Genomic DNA, 17,147 nt, shown 5'->3' with positions numbered 1-17,147 from the left:
CAGCATCCTGTACTGCCTGTAGTAGTTTCCTCTTTGGAGGGCCGGTCTTATCTCTAAGGCTTTATTTAGTTTGAACACCTAAAAATATTTCCTCGTAATGCTCCTTTTTCAAGAAAACTTTTTCATTTCTTTTTTTTAATTGGTGTTTTCTTATGTTATTTTCTAATTTAAAATATGAATACTATTATAATTTACAACAGACAATTTTTAAAACAGCTTTGTGAGTCCTCTGTGATCATAGAAGAAAAGAAGGATAAGTGTCTTCCAGCATATGAACTTGGTCTACATTTAGCCCTCTTATTCTTTTTACTGAGATTTGCCTACTTTCTGTTAAAGACTGTTTTGCATATAAAAGCTGGCTCTTCCCTAACAGGTACTAAATAATTGCTTATATTTCTCACTAAAGTAGACCTGGAAGAATAACTCATGTTCCTTTCACATATGCAGGCCTTACTTGGTAAACCTTTTGCCTTGCCTGACTCGAATAAGCAAGAGACCTGAGGAATCTGTTCAGGAGACCTTGGCTGCAGCTGTACCCAAAATTATGGCTTCTTTTGGCAGTTTTGCAAATGACAATGAAATTAAGGTATGATTATTACCTCAAGTCACAGATGTGAATGAGTCTTGTGGGCAGTTTTTGGACAGAGCTTTTGGACAGTCACTTCAGAGTGCTTCTTGAGTTACACTATGCTTCATGATTTAGATGAAAATCTTTTGAATTATTTTTGACACACTAAGAGCTTCTTTCTACTTCTGCTTTCTTATCATGTAGTGAAAAGTTAAGTAGGGAGAAGGTTTATAGATGCAAAGTCAAAAGGCGATTTTTCAGAACAGATTGGTTTTTGATGTATTAGAATGACCTAGCTTGGGAGAGATGACCATCCCAGGATTGCAGGCAGAAGAACTCACTGATGATACCTTGCAGCTGGTGGGGACTACTTGCCTTCCTGTTTGTTTGTGCCTCAACAAGCAAAAACAAGCAAACTTCACGTTCATGTTTTATTTTTAATGTCCAGAAATTGTGACCCTGCCATATAGTCTGAGGATTATAGGTTCTTAACTTCCTCCTTTTTGTGGGTCAGTTTTTTGTTAGTGTTTCTTTTGGTATTTTCCTCCACGCTTCTAGATACTATGCTATATAGCATGTGTATTATAGCAATATACTTCCGGTATGGGACTTTTTTTTTTTTTTTTTACTATGAGAGATAAATTTAGCCCTAATGTGGCTCCCATCTTCTTACTGTAGTTATATCAGTATTCATTGTGACATTATCATGCCTGAGTAATAGTCAAAACTAGTTATGTCTATGCTAGAATTCTATTTCTTTGTTGAACTTGTTTTTTTGGGAGTTAATAATCGCCTCTTTTTAATTTTGCTTGTTATTCTTTGGCCATTCATGTGTTCTCATACCTTCCAACAGCTTTGTAAAATATGTCTTAATGCAATTCTCCACATGACAGACAATTTGTTGGGTGTGTTTTCTCCACCAGAGTCCTCTGTCCTAGAATTCTCCAGCTGTTTGCCCCAGTCTAGTCTAGATGCTCTTTAGGTGTGAAGCATAGTCATGTCTTAGGACTTTTCTTTAATGTCATCCTATTTTTGCTGCTCTCGTGTTAGGTGCCTGATTTCTAGATGCCATATCTTTACCTTTCTAGGCATCCTCCCTTTTTGTGATGGAATTTATGCTATGTTTTATTTCTATTTTCCTTTTCTTTTTTCTGTACTTCCTAGATGTCCATCTCAAACCCTTCTGCTGAGTTTTTGTACCTGCTGTTGTGTTTTTGTTTTTGTTTTTTTGCTGTTGTTTTTAATTTCTAAGAGCTCCTCCTTGTGTTCAGAATGTTTGTTTTCTATCATCCTTTTCTTGGTTCGTGAATATACTCAGCTATCTTTCTGAGGATATCAGTTATAGTTTTCTTTTTTCTTTTTTTTTTTTTTTAATTTTTTTTTTAATTTATTTATGATAGTCACAGAGAGAGAGAGAGAGAGAGAGAGAGAGAGGCAGAGACACAGGCAGAGGGAGAAGCAGGCTCCATGCACTGGGAGCCTGACGTGGGATTCGATCCTGGGTCTCCAGGATCGCGCCCTGGGCCAAAGGCAGGCGCCAAACCGCTGCGCCACCCAGGGATCCCCAGTTATAGTTTTCTTGACAACCTTCTTTGACTTCTGCATTGTCCGTTCTTCTGACTTCCTCTGTTCTCCCTGTTCTGGTCTTTCACTTTTATGTTGGTAGTTGTCTATTTAGATTTGAGTGAGACTTTAAAAAGTTTATTGGAAGCAAGTGTGTGGCAGGGTCTGTCCTGTGTGAGCTTCCCGAAGCATGATCCTGCTTTTTCCACTGTGTCTCTGTAAGTGTCAATCTCAGTAAGTCTTTTCTTCTTGAGGCGATCGGTATCCCTATGGGAAAGTTCCTCATTCTCCACTTTGAGAGGTAAGCTTGGCTGTGTTTGTCCTGGGATCCTGGTATACACGAGGCCAGTGGTCTCACTGGTCACTTTTTCTTCATTTATCTGTTCTCTCTCTGTGCGTCATGTCTGACCTCAGCTCTGCCAACATCTTTGGAGATTATCCCCCAGTCTTTGTGGGAAGTGGGAATCGAAGGCTATGTCCTGGGCTGCCGGGTGGGAGGGGAGACCTGGGGTTGAGTGGCCAGCAGTGTGTATAGGGGCAGACAGGCTGCTTTCAGGTGTCCCTGACGTCTCCCAAATCTGAGCTGTTTGCAGTTCTGTGGCTTGAGTGAGCTCGCCTTTCTTTAGCGGACTTCAGAAGCCTTCCACAACTCCCAGAAAAGCTTGCCTGCATGTGTCTTCCTGTGAGACGCCAGCCAGGCGGGCAGTCAGCACTTGTTTATTACTTTGTAGCTTGCAGAATTTGTGGATACCTCTAGTCTACTCTTGTCCCTGTCTTGTTCTTTTTGTCCTTGTAAGTTGATGCTTCTTAAAATTTGGACTCATGATTTTAGGGGAGTGTCTGGGTGGCAGAGGTTCGTTCATACATTTAGTACAACACGTTCGTTCTGAAGTCTGAATCTCAGGTGTAGGGTCATTTTCAGGATGACCTACTGGAGACTGAGACTCCTCCTGAAGCTTGTTTTACTCACGTGTAGTGCACACACAGGGCAAGACAGAAATTACTGCTGTGCCCCTTGTTGGGCCGTCATAGAGTGAAGTTGAGTGTTACCAGTCCTGGGAACTCCTTATACCCTCTTCCCTCTCCCTGTCACTGTTCCTCCTGCCTCCCTGGAGTTACCACTGACCTGTCTTTTGAAGCCACAGGGGCTGTTCTTAAAATCTACATAGGTGGAGCCCATTCAGTATACATTCTTTTTGTCTGGTTTAGTTGTTGCTGCATATTAAGTTGATGAGAGTCTTCCACATCATCAGTGTGTTAATTCATGCAGTTTCATGCCTGTGTGGCACATCACTGTGCAAATATGCCACGGTTTATCATTTATTGTAGCTGAGCATCGGGCCATTTCTATTTTGTGGTCATTGCGAATGCTGCTGCTGTGCCTGCTCTCGCGTGTGTCATTTGGAGCACAGGTGCAGCCTACTGTGGTGGATCCTAGAACGGGGTGTTACTGGATTGTAGGGACGTACATTTCACCTTCAGTGGATGCTGCCAAAAAGCTGTCGAGTGTCTGCTCCTGCTCATGCCTGTGTCCATGGCATGTGAGAGCCCCAGTGGCTCTGCCTCCTTGTGGACCTCATTGCTACAGGTCCTTTCAAGTTTAGCCATTCTGATGACTGCCCTGGTGTTGTGTTTTGATTTTAATTTCTGTTTGCATCCCCTACAATCATCTTGACTCTAAAGTTGAATGATTTTTGCATCTTTTCCTTTTTGTAGTACTCTTAAAAATGCCGTATGTATTATTGGAAAGTGGAGCTATCTGCCCTAAAATCTAGCACACTTCCTCCCCATTATGAGAAGAGCTTACACGTGGTCTGGGTACCTCCTGCCAGCTGCCTTCTCCACAGTGTTCTTAGCATTGTGGGATTTGGACCTGAGAAGGCCCCCTTAAACTCTCTAATTTGATTTTATTAGTCCAAACTACTGAAGTTCACTGTGGGCTCACTGTTTATGATACTGCTCAGTTTTCATTGTGATTGTAAGTGTGGACTGATACGGAATGACTCCTACTAGTTCAATGATGTATGTGTTTGTGTTTTCACTCAGAGGGGTTCTTACAGGTATTAGTATCTTTTCTTGGAGTTAAGGAGGTTTGTTTGAGATGAGTTGGTTGTGTTCTCTCTGTGGTGTCTATAGGAGGAACAGAGGGCATAAACCATAGGACATCCTGGGGCCGAGGTCTGGTCCTCTGCCTCTCTGGCTCCAGAGAGCCAGTCTGTAAGTTCACCAAGAATTGAGGAGCCTCTGAGAACCAGTTGATGTTAAGCACATTGTTATAAGTCAAACACCTGTCTGTTAATGTGCTGCTCATTTGCCTGGGGTCATGCCTCTTTCAGTGGTGGGGCCCTAGTGGTGTCCCAGGCCCAGTTCTCTTTGCTCAGTGCATGCTGAACAGTAATTGGGACCAAACCATTGCTCCGAATGGCTTTTAGGGTGATGGAAATGGGCATTCTTACGTAAGCTAGTTCCCAAACATGAAGCTAGATGATCACGACTTTTCTTTCTTTCTTTTCCTCTTTCTTTTCTTTCTTTCTTTTCTTTTCTTTTTTCTTTTCTTATTTATGAGAGTGTGGGGGTAGGGGGAGCAGAGGGAGAGAGAGAAGCAGACTCCTGCTGAGCACAGAGCCCATTGTGGGGCTTGATCTCCCAACCAGGAGATCACAAATCCCTGAGCCTAAACCAAGAATTGGATGTTCAACTGACTTGAGCCACCTAGGCATCCCACGCCTTTTCATTCTTTGGATATTTTTAAGACTTAAATGGCCATCATTGGAATTCTAGCTTGATCACCTTTGGTTTATCCTGGAGGTTCTGTGACCAAGTCTTTTCTCCTTAGGAAAATACTGGTGGGTGCTCTGCTGTTGCGGCTCAGCTCATTTGCATGCTTTCCAGACCAGAGAACATCTGTTAGTGACATTAGCAGCATGTCTACAAGTCGTTTCTCAGGCTGGGACGGGGCTGTAGTTGGCTACTCTTTTCTCCTTGACTTCATTATTTGAGTGGTTTTTTTTTTGTTTGTTTTGTTTTAACTGCCTTTATTTTACATGGCTTCATTTACTGACCCTGTACCCAAATGCTATAGGTACACCTTTTCTAAAAACTGAGGTTTTCACTTTTGGGTAGAGGACATAGATACTGAGCAAGTCTCTACTTACAGTAAGGAAGTAAATAGACTACATATTTGCAGACTGCTCTGGAATATCCCAAATTTGGGGTGCCTTTATTTAGCTGGAGGAAAGTCTAGTTGTTTATAATCTATAATCTGTAAGAATTTGGAGTAATTTTATGAAATAACATGATAAGCTTCATAGGAGTTTTGTCTTTTATCTACTTGGATTTTTGCTGCCCTAGGTTCTATTAAAGGCTTTCATAGCGAATCTGAAGTCAAGCTCCCCGACCATTCGACGGACAGCAGCTGGCTCAGCAGTGAGCATCTGCCAGCACTCAAGAAGGACACAGTATTTTTACAGCTGGCTACTAAATGTGCTTTTAGGTAAGGTGTAGCTGTATTAGTGATTTTCTCCCACAGTGTGCTGGAGTCTATAGCATTTACCTGAGACAGGTCTTTTACATTCTCTAAAATCCGGCAATCCCTTAGCTCCCAGCCCAGGCCCTTTGCCACTGGCTGACTAATGAATGGGAAGTGTGTCAAGGCTGCCATGAGCCCATGTTGGATCTTTGTGATGACAAGGAAAAGGCCCCTTTTCTGTGCCGGAGTGTAGGTGCTGCTGTTCCCAAGGACAGCTAGCAGGGTGACACGTGTCAGGCAGTGTGCAGCCCCACCCACCTTCCTCAGCCTGGCCCTTGTGCAGCAGACTTCACAGCAGTAAGGACTGACTCTGAGTGCAATGAAACCCTGGGGCCAGAAGTGGAGCCTGGGGTCTTTGCAGGTTCTCTGCTGATGATTTCTCCTGTACTTGGAGTAGTGTATGGAAATCAGCACAAGCAAGTGCTGAGGGGCATATGGGTATTTGATAGGAAAGAACTGCCTGACTTTCAAATGCAGCCCAGCTCACTAATGGGCCTTGCTTGACTAAGGATGCGAAGATTACCCTTAAAAAAAAAAAAAGATTTTATGTATTCATGAGAGACACACAGAGGTAGAGACATAGGCAGAGGGAGAAGCAGGCTCCATGCGGGGAGCTCGATGTAGGACTTGATCCCAGGACCCCAGGAACACGACCTGAGCTGAAGGCAGATGTTCAACCACTGAGCCACCCAGGCATCCCAAAGATTACCCTGTGGATTTTGGCCTAAAGATGGGATACCTGTATGTTTTCCCGCAGTAATATTTGTGCCATCTTTATCCCTCACCACCAAGCTCATAATACAGTTCAATTATGGGTCTCTTCTTTTAAACAAATTAAATGGGATCCCTGGCTAACTCAGCGGTTTAGCGCCTGCCTTCAGCCCAGGGTGTGATCCTGGAGTCCTGGGATCAAATCCCACATCGGGCTCCCTGCATGGAGCCTGCTTCTTCCTCTGCCTGTCTCTGCTTCTCTCTCTCTCTCTCTCTCTCTCTCTCTCTCTCTCTGTCTCTCATGAATAAATAAGTAAAACCTTTAAAAAAAAAAAAAAAAACAGATTAAACCACAAATCCCCAAGTGGACGATGATGTTAAGAGAGATTATTGCTCCCTTACAGGTTTGCTGGTCCCTGTTGAGGGTGAACACTCTACCCTCCTGATTCTTGGAGTGCTGCTCACACTGAGGTATCTGGTGCCTTTACTGCAGCAGCAGGTTAAGGACACGAGCCTGAAAGGCAGCTTTGGAGTGACACGGAAAGAACTGGAAGTCTCTCCCTCAACAGAGCAGCTCATCCAGGTAGGAGCCACATGGTTTATTCTAGTGCCTTATATGTAAATAATGGACATTCGAAGAAATAAAAAAATTTGGAAGAGAAATGGTAGAGAAACCCTGTATACATTCTAATACAATGTGATCTGCATCAGATTTCAGTATTGATTTCATTTCTTTGCAGCTTGCTCATCCAGGTTATTTTGTTAACCTTGAAACAGTACAGCTGCATTTTAAGCAATGGATTTTGTGAATTTGGCTTAAAATGTTAGGGTTTTTACCATATTTAATATACTGGATGCTACTGCAGCCCTCACCCTTTCTGTAAGTCAGATGGTCACACGGCACATGTAGGAATCGAGACACAATCTGGGGTCCTGAGAGGGCTTCCTTGACTCTGTTTTCTGCTTTTGGGATATTGTCGACATTGTAGTTTGTAGGTATTTGGGTCAAGTGGACTTGGAGTTGTGTCTGTTGCCTAAATTTTGTAGGTGCAAAATTATAAGTGGCTTAAAATAATTCTTACATAGAAGTCATGAATTTAAAATGATTTAATGATTTTTTTTTTTTAAGATTTTATTAATTTATTCATGAGAGACACAGAGAGAGAGAGGCAGAGACACAGGCAGAGGGAGAAGCAGGTTCCATGCAGGGAGCTTGACATGGGACTGGATCCCAGGTCTCCAGGATCACACCCTGGGCTGAAGGTGGTGCTAAACTGCTGAGCCACCTGGGCTGCCCAATGATTTAATGATTTAAACATTGAGTCAGGCAGTATCTGTAAAGTGCGTAGAATCCTTCCTGGTGTGTGGTGAAGCCCTGGGAGTACTGGTGGATTGCAGGTAACTGAGCAGGGGTGGGGCTGACTGTTCTGCTCCACCCAGCTGCCCTTCAGCTGCCCTACACAGGATACAAGCAATGACATTCTCATGAGATATGGCACTTAATTATATTGCCCTCACAAAAAACCATTATTGAATGGAATGATCCAACAACATTCTTAATGTGTTGTTGGATCCTATTGGCTAGTATCTTGTTGAGAATTTTTGCATCCATGTTCATCAGGAATATTGGTCTGTAATTCTCCTTTTTGGTGGGGTCTTTGTCTGGTTTCGGAATTAAGGTGATGCTGGCCTCATAGAACGAATTTGGAAGTACTCCATCTCTATCTTCCCAAACAGCTTTAGTAGAATAGGTATGATTTCTTCTTTAAACGTTTGATAGAATTCCCCTGGGAAGCCATCTGGCCCTGGACTCTTGTGTCTTGGGAGGTTTTTGATGACTGCTTCAATTTCCTCCCTGGTTATTGGCCTGTTCAGGTTTTCTATTTCTTCCTGCTCCAGTTTTGGTAGTTTGTGAAACATTCCTTAACATCAAATAAATACCTGCTCATTCTCTGTCAGGTGTTTCCTCGATTCTTTTGGACTCAGTATACAAATAAGATTGGTTGATTAGAACTGTGAATCTCTTTGATCTGAGAGCCCCTTCCATCCCTGTTTCCCTTAGAGTTCATTTGTTGGCGAAAATGTCCTGTGAAACTCCTGGCAGTCTGATGTATTACTTGCTATCTCATTATGTAAATTAACATGTTTCTTGTCTCTGTATTTCCTATAAATTGCTAACAAGCTAGAGTCTTGTCAGATTTAGTATACATTTTATAATGTACTCAATATCTGAGTTCTGTAGTGCTTATATAATCTTTTAAAAAAACATTGTATTTATTTGTTAGAAAGCGTGCAAGTGATAGAGTGGGGGGTGGGAGCAGAAGGATAGAGAGAGGCAAGCTCCCCACCGAGCAGGGAGCCTGACGTGGGGTTCAATCCCAGGACTCTGGGATCATGACCCAAGCTGAAGGCAGATGCCTAACTAACTGAGCAACCCAAGTGCCACTGAAAAAAATTTTTTTAAATGATTTTCTTTATTTATGAGAGACAGAGAGAGAGGCAGAGACACAGGCAGAGGGAGAAGCAGGCTCCATGCAAGGAGCCCAATGTGGGACTCGATCCCGGATCTCCAGGATCACACTCTGGGCTGATGGTGGCACTAAACTGCTGGGCCACCGGGGCTGCCCATCACTGTAATATTTTAAAATAAATACATAAGTATTGGGATTGTATACTCAGAATTTTCTTCTGATGTTTAAAAAAAAAAAAAGGCTGCTTAGTCCAGAGATTTTGGAGACCATTGGTCTCCCAGGAGAAGCAAGCAAGTAGTCACTAAATTGACGTGGTAAGGTGGTGGGTGCGGGGTGCTGTAAGAGCACAAGGTGGGGAGGCCCCTGCATGACCAGGGTCAGGGAAGTGTACTGTAGAAGCTCAGTTATGAGCTGATGCTGATTGGTGAATGGGACTTGACCAGACACAGGGAGTTGGAAGAAGTTTTATAGACAGAGACTACTTTGTCAAGTCTGAGGGTGCATGCAGCATGTGAGTACATGTGCACAGATAGGCACTAGTATAGGTCCTGTGAAGGTCTCAGGGCTTCTTGTAGATTAGCAGGGGTGATGGTTAAAGATCTAGAGAGGGTCACAGCAGCCTTTATCTGTAGTGAGCCAACTATTGAGCTGTCCCAGTACAGCAGGAAAGCAGCCACAGATGATACACAGATGTGGCTGTGTTCCAGGAAAACAGAAACAGGTGTTGGACCAGATTTGGCCTATGGACAGTGGTTTGCAGACCTGGAGCTCCTGTGGTTATAGGAGCCACCCTGAGAAAAATGAGGCATAAATGGTAAAAGAAGCTGCCTAGAGACTTTATTTTATACCCTTCTATACTGTTTGTTTGTTTGTTTGTTTGTTTTAACATGTATTACTTTTATGATATTAAAGGTAGGCCTACCTAACTTAGCAAATAAACATACAGGGTGCCAGTTAGAATTGCAGAGAAATCATGAATAATTTGGGGGTGCAAGTAAGCCTGAAATTGCACAGGACATAGTTATGCACAAAATTATTTGTCTATCTGAAATTCAAATCTAACTAGATGCTTAATTAGTATTTTATTGGGCAACACTAATGAAATGGAAAAAGAGGTGCCCAGCTGGCTCAGTTTGAAGAGCCTGTGACTCTTGATTTTGGAGTTGTGAGTTTGAACCCTACACTGAGTGTAGAGATTACTAAAAAAATAAGATGCACCTGGGTGGCTCAGTTGGTGGAGTGTCTGCCTTTGGCTTGGGCCATGATCCTGGGGTCCTGGGTTCAAGCTCTGCTTCAGGCTCCCTACTCAGCAAAGAGTCTGCTTCCTCCTCTGCCCGCTCTTGTCCTGTGTGCTCTCCCTCTCCCTTAAATAAGTAAATAAAGTATTTTTTAAAAAATAATTAAAAAAAAAAGTGCGTTCAGCATGTTCATATAATATAGTATTAAAAGCACTAGTAAAATTTGACGTAATACCTTTAATATGTTGGGAAACTTTCTGTGGTGCTCAGGGAAGTGTTTCTTGCATGTTGTGGAGGAGACCAGCTATACTTACCACATTCGTGATCTTTATTTTCTGTTTTCTCGTCACCAGTTAGGCAGACAGAGGTCTGCATTAGCATGCTGCCTCACGTGAAGTGATCTTCTTATTTATAAGGAATTAATCTCACAGTGGACAAAGTCACAGGAGTTTAGAAAAAAACATGGAAGCTATGCCCACATAGGGAGACATGATGGAGAAATTTCTAGGGCAGAAATTGAGGCACAAATTGGGCTAACGTAAGACTTAGAAACAAAAACAGGAAAGCCTAGGACACATTTTAAAAACCATGAGGATAACACTTGTACCTCTCTTTGCAGGTTTATGAACTGACCTTGCATTATACTCAGCACCAAGACCACAACGCTGTGACTGGAGCGCTGGAGCTCCTGCAGCAGCTATTCCGCACGCCCCCGCCCGAGCTCCTGCAGGCTCTGAGCACACCCGGTGGCGGGCTGCTCAATGCCACGCAGCAGCAGCCTGGGTGCCGGAGCCGCAGCAGCAGCATCGTGGAGCTCCTAGGTATGTTCCCTGCTGGGTGAACTCAGGGCCAGCACGGTGCCATGCAGGGCGAAGTTCACCTCCTCAGAAACGTAGTCTGTAGACGGGAGGACACAAGTGTGCAAGGTTAGGTGGCAGAATGAAGCCTGCCTCAGAAGCTGGCTTCTCTACTCTTGCTTGGCTGCCTCCACGGGGCATCTCATCCACGGTGAAACAAAAACTTTAGTACTTGCACTTGGCTAGAGATGGGGCCTTCAAGTCCTTGTGGGGATTTTAGAGTACCTTCCTGCCCTTGAGGTCCTTTTTTTGCTGTCCTCATTGCCTCTAGGATACCCCTCTACCCCGCTGTTGCTCTTTATGCTTTTGAGGGCTGGGCCCTCATCCTTCCACGGGGCCCTGCCCTACAGAGTGACCGCTGGTGTTCCTCCAGCCCCTTGAGAGCTGGAGTAGATGGGATCCCTGAAGCACGGCCTCTAGAACTGGATCTGGCACAGAACAGGTTTTTGTGGCCTTGGCGGACTCCAGACTTCACCTGGGCCCAGTGGCGTGTGGTTGATTTAGCACAGCGCACCCACTGCATGGCCTTTACTCACAGTGTTGACAACCTAGAGGGTTTGACTGAAGACATAATTGCTGCCTTGTCTGAACATAAATGTTTCTCTGAACCACAGACAGAAAGTGAGAATACGCCTGTCCACGGTTCTGTGTACTCCAGAATCCTTTTCTCCTTGGAACACATACTGTACAAATACTTGGTTGGAAATACTAATGACTAATAATTGTTTGAAGTGAAAATTTATATTTGATTAGTAGTTGACCAAGCAATCTGAGATTTCTAATGTTTTTAATTTGAATTTTTCAATGCAGTTTATTTGTACTTCTTTGACATTTTAGGTCCTATCTCTAGAATGTGCATTTGAATGTTGTTGTAATTTTCGTATGTCAGGACTCAGGTGTTGCAGGTGTTTACGTACCGCCTGTGAAAATATGTGCACACATTCTGTATTTTATTTTATTTTATTATTTATTTATTTTTTTTACATTCTGTGTTTTAAAGTTGAATCATGCTTTTTGAAGATTTTCAAATGCCTTCTGGATTTTAGCAGCTTATTACCTTACTTTCATCTGTCATTTTCTGTGATTTACAGCTGGAGGGGGTTCTTCATGCAGCCCTGTCCTTTCAAGAAAACAAAAAGGTGATTATTTCAGAAATCAGACTCTCATATTGAGTCTCACAGCCTTTTCTGTATTTCTGTAATGCTGTCAACTGATCCCATACCTCTTCTCAACAGAACGATTGTATATATAAACATTGCTGGAAAATGGTCCTGAATGGTTCTGTAGGGTAGCTCTTGAAAATTGTATATAAAAATCACTTTGTCATAAATTTCTAATCCTTTAGGTCAGGGGTCAGCAAACTTTTTCTGTAAAGGGCCTGTTTAGCCTTGTTTAGCTCCAAGGCTTTCCTGCCTTTCCTCCAAACTTTCCTGCCTCTTAACTATTTGGCTTTCTTGTGGTGCAAGGCAGCCATGGGTGATGCTCAGCTAATGGCTGTTCCTTCCTTCCTGTGAAACTTGGTTTACTGAAATAGGCCTGCTGTAGTTCGCCTGCTCCTACTTTAGAGACTGTTATATTTTATAAAGGTAATTTACCTTTTCTCTGAATTTTGTGTATCATTGGTCAAGAATGATGTTTAGTTAATTATTTGGTTAATTTGGGCTGATGATAATTTTTCAGCCATATTTAGCTTTGTACATGCCAGAATATTCTGATACAGTCCATTAATTTTTATTAAAGTGTTTCTGGTCTGTAATCTGATAGTTTTGGTACACATGAACACTTTACAGCACCAATTATTTTTTTTCCAGTCTGGGATACATAGGAAAGAATTGCTGCCATTTTCTGTTTGAAATTTTAAAAGACAAATCTTTTTAAGAATTTATTGAGGTATCATTGATACACAACATACAAGTCGTTTTTTGTGTCATGACTGTGAACCTAATGCCTAGTATTATTTACAGTATTGAATGGGACCTTAATAGGAATAATATTCTAGCCTTGACTAGGGTTGAGTTAACATTTCCTAGAACCTAGAATCCATCGTATTTTGGTCCTCATAATGCACTACACTTAAGTGTGAAATTTTGGTGAAACACAGCGTGTTTGAAGGCTACCGGCTTCCAGGAAAAGTCAGCCACTCTGTTCCTGGAGCTGGAAGGGACCATTCAGGCAGGTGACTGAGGTGCTCTGTACTTGCCTTGTCGCTTAGCTAGCTGTCTGGGCGGTCCACCATTGAGATGAGCTATTCCTTCTGGATAGGAAGCTGATAGATCCTCAGTATCTTTTTTGTGTTTCTAGTGCTTTGTTTTCTTTTTTCATTGAGAGCTGTGGCTTTTAAGCTTTTATTTGTTATAATTGCAAACTCCTTTTTTTGTTGTTCACTTAAGATCTGCAAATCTGTGAGAGATAAAAGCAAACTTGATGCTAGATGAGTGTAGGGGGTAGTGTGGCAGCCTGGTGGCCCTTCTGGCTGCAGCCTGGACCTTGTGCCCCTTTGAGGAGGGCTCCTTGGGACAGATTCCAAGCACAGAGACTGCTGTCACTAACTACCATGTGCATGGTAGAATTTTACTTGGTTTCTCAAGGTAAACCACTTGTTCTATAATGAAGGATCCTATTACTTATATAAGCCAAGTTGCTCTGTTAATTTCATCTAGATTTTGGGTTTCCTTTGCTTTTTCTTTGCCTTTTTTTCCCTCTTTAATGCCATCAGTGTAGATTTCTAGACATATCATACCTATGACCTATTCCTTGAAAAGTAGTGAAGTTAGAAATTGGAAATTGCCAATAATTATTATCTAGGATGTCATTTAGTGACTTAATGTGTAATGTAACCATAATGACTTAATTAGTCCAATTAAATCATGCTAAGACTCCTTTTTTCTTATCAGTATAATATAAATTGATATAACTTGGAAACGAAGAACTGTAAAGAAGTTGTATTTTTACAGCTTTGCAAAAGATGAACTATTATCCCATCCTTCTAGATCCTATGATCCTCAGGTTCTGATTATCAGCCATAGAATCTGGCAACGTAAAGAACAGAGTAGAAGTGACCTTTAGGGTGACAGTTTTATGTATGAACTCTTTGTGTTTTTAAGTTTTGATTGCAGTTGGCTAGCACACAGCGTTACATTAGTTTCATTAGTTTCAGGTGCACAGTAGCTATGTCTACCCTCTGATTGCCATTGAAGATACTATGTGAATATCCTAAGGGCTAATAGAATTGGTCTCAGCCATAGCTTATAGTCTTTTAAGATTAAATAGTAATATAAATTATTCAACATTAATACAGGTCTAAGTCAGTAAATAGTTATTAAAATACTTAGTGTTATAGTTTGAGAATCATTGCTTTTAACTTTGTGCCATATAGGTTTTTTTATTTTAATAACATTTAAATATAATATTCTGGCATTCTTTGTGTTTAGCACACTAGAGGCATAAAAACATATACACCATATGAGAGTGAACTAAATATGCTTATGATTTTCCACTTAGAACATGCATCTATTTGATTTTCAAAGCCCTTCCTGTAGCAAGCTTAAGGACTCTTGCTACGTCATTTCCCCTTAGGGAAAGTGCTCTTCGGAGAAGCGGCAGCCTTGGATGATGACTCCGAGTCCAGGTCGGAGGGCAGCAGCCCCGCCTTCACAGGTAGCTCTTGGGGAGGGGCGGTGGTGCCCTCCTCCTGCCTGGGCTCACTCCCTGCCCCTCCCTTCTCCTGCCCCTCATGAGGGGCTGTGCTCCTCAGGATAGTGGTGGAGCCAGCTTGCTCAAATGGTGGCTCATTCACACTTCTTTCAGAACATTTACTTTGAGACGTGTGTGTGTATCCCCGTGTATTGAGTATTTGCAGTTTTCTTGGTTTAGGCTTTTTTAATATTAGGTTTATATTCCCTGAGCGTAAGTCTTCTTATGTAGTAGGGGATGGTAGGTAAATGTCTCACGAATTTGATGGGTTGTGAGAGGAAAATGGGATTAAAAATGGTCTGTGGATAGCTTAACTTGAAAGATATTTACATCTCCTTACAGATTCTTTATTCACTTTAGGAGAGAGGCATTGATAATATGCTAATAATTGGATTAAGTGAGTGATTTGGATTGTATAGTCTTATACGAAAGAGTATTTTTAAACAACTGAAAGTAAGACTAAAGTATTTGGGAAGGAAAATAATTCCAGTGGTGATTATTTACTTTTATAAAAAGAAATAAATTTTTTTAAATTACAAAAATAAAAAATAAAAAATTCTAAAGCTCAAGTGCTCACTGACCCAGTGGCCTCTTGGAGTGACCACTGCTAACATCTTGTATAGATCTATTTGTAGTGATATTTATGTAGTGTTTGGATTTTTTAAATGAGCATTTAAAAACTAAACTAGGAAAACATGCTGCATATTTGCCCTACAGGAAGGTAGGACTGGCTTAGAAGTCTTGAACAGGGTCTGGGGAGAAGGAAACCCCACGTCCAAGAGATGATGACTTTCTGATGTTTCTGAGCGCTGCTTGCTGAGAGGGCCTGGGCACTTGTGTCTGACCAGGCGGCCTGTGGATTGTGAAAGTCTTTCTGTGCTGCTCCAAGCTGAGGCTGGTGTAGTTGCTCAAGGACTTGAAGTGGTAATGTTACTGAGCATACTTCAATTTTTACAGTGAACTACCATTTGAGAATACTCATAGCATTTAGAAAACATCTTATAATCCTTATTTTATGAGTATGACATGGTAATAGAGTAAAAGGTAAGTCAAGAATACAGTAAAAAGCAATTTTAGTATCTTTGAAGGATGCACTCTTTTGAAATTTACTAGTTCATATTTTCACTATATTTCATGATTTTTTGCAGTTAAAACATTTGATACAATGAATTTTGGGGTGAATGTTTTGTAAACATTGATTCCCTGTTGAACATTTTTCCTGGCCCTTTGAGGAATGAGTATTTCTTTGTCTTCAGCCTCGGTCAAGGGTGAGATTGGTGGTGAGCTGGCTGCCTCTTCCGGGGTCTCTACTCCTGGCTCTGCCAGTTCAGCCACCGACTCCGTGGGGCATGACATCATCACCGAGCAGCCCCGGTCACAGCACACACTGCAGCCAGACTCAGTGGATCTGACCAGCTGTGACCTGGCGAGTGCTGCCACCGATGGGGATGAGGAGGACATCTTGAGCCACAGCTCCAGCCAGATCAGTGCTGTCCCGTCGGATCCAGCCATGGACCTGAACGATGGCACCCAGGCCTCCTCCCCGGTCAGCGACAGCTCCCAGACCACCACTGAAGGGCCGGATTCAGCTGTGACCCCCTCAGACAGTTCTGAAATTGTAAGTCGGTGGGAGGAGTCTTGCCTACAGGCCCAGACTAGACCCTCCTGCTTATTTTCCTCTCCCCATCTAACTTGCTAATAAGAGAGCAGAGGTCACTAGCTCAGGTCATTAATGGGGAGTTCAATCCCATCTTTGAGACCCTCACTAAAGGAAATGGCTGAATGTCATTTGTGTTGACCATGGAGGTCAGAAATTAGGTTAGTTGATGATATGAACTTTGATAAAATTGGGTGCATTTTAAATTTTTTAAGAACTTACTGGGCACAGATTAAATCGTTATTTTAAAAAATCTGTAAGGAGCTTATCATCAGGTCTGTGGTCTTAATGCACTGTAATTAAAAACATTAATGTTGTGCATTATTTTAACATTTTTTGGCTTTTCAAAACCTTCTACAACCTATCTTATAGAACATGGGTTTAAGTATTTCTGGTCTCTGAGCTAGTGGACAAGAGACACTTAAAAGGATGGTTTAATCACCAAGTTTGGTAAAAGTGATACAGAGTTTAACACACTATTTTTAAAAAACAATTTGTAATATTAAGTGTTCTGCTACTATTTAATAGATTTTATTAAGAACATTTTTTTTTTTTAATGTGGATGAATGCAGAAGGATTGAATGACAAATCATGGGATAAAACACTTGCATGTCCCTACTGAGCAGTTGTAGGGTGTCACATGGATGTGGTTTCTGATGGCCATGTGGGTTTACAGTTCCTTGGGTAGAGAAGTGGGTTCACAGTTGGAGTTTTTAACTAGAAGACAGATAATTGGAACAGTGGGAAAGGATTTTAAGTAAGGAAAGGGTGAACAAGTTCTAGCCAGTATGCAGGGAGAAGAGAAGGTTGGGATAGTGCTGGCTCAGTAGCAGTGTGTTAAGTGTGTCAGGGGAGATTCT

At 42.0% G+C, this 17,147-nt stretch overlaps 1 protein-coding gene across 2 annotated transcripts in view; it reads left to right on the top strand.

Moving 5' to 3' along the window:
- Window positions 1–17,147, top strand: part of HTT (huntingtin) — a 146,002-nt gene that overhangs the window by 29,892 nt on the left and 98,963 nt on the right. The window contains exons 6-12 of one of the 2 annotated variants that reach the window (XM_072737635.1): window positions 448–586; window positions 5,483–5,624; window positions 6,776–6,954; window positions 10,700–10,901; window positions 12,029–12,076; window positions 14,514–14,594; window positions 15,887–16,248. In XM_072737635.1, the coding sequence (XP_072593736.1) occupies window positions 448–586; window positions 5,483–5,624; window positions 6,776–6,954; window positions 10,700–10,901; window positions 12,029–12,076; window positions 14,514–14,594; window positions 15,887–16,248 (1,153 nt within the window). The remainder of the gene's footprint in view (window positions 1–447; window positions 587–5,482; window positions 5,625–6,775; window positions 6,955–10,699; window positions 10,902–12,028; window positions 12,077–14,513; window positions 14,595–15,886; window positions 16,249–17,147) is intronic. The other variant, XM_072737636.1, reaches the window with a different exon arrangement.

Source organism: Vulpes vulpes, chromosome 14 (assembly GCF_048418805.1).
Source record: "Vulpes vulpes isolate BD-2025 chromosome 14, VulVul3, whole genome shotgun sequence".
Lineage (NCBI taxonomy): Eukaryota > Metazoa > Chordata > Mammalia > Carnivora > Canidae > Vulpes > Vulpes vulpes.
The sequence above is the reverse complement of the archived record's forward strand: the minus strand, read 5'-3'. Positions and strand labels throughout refer to the sequence as shown.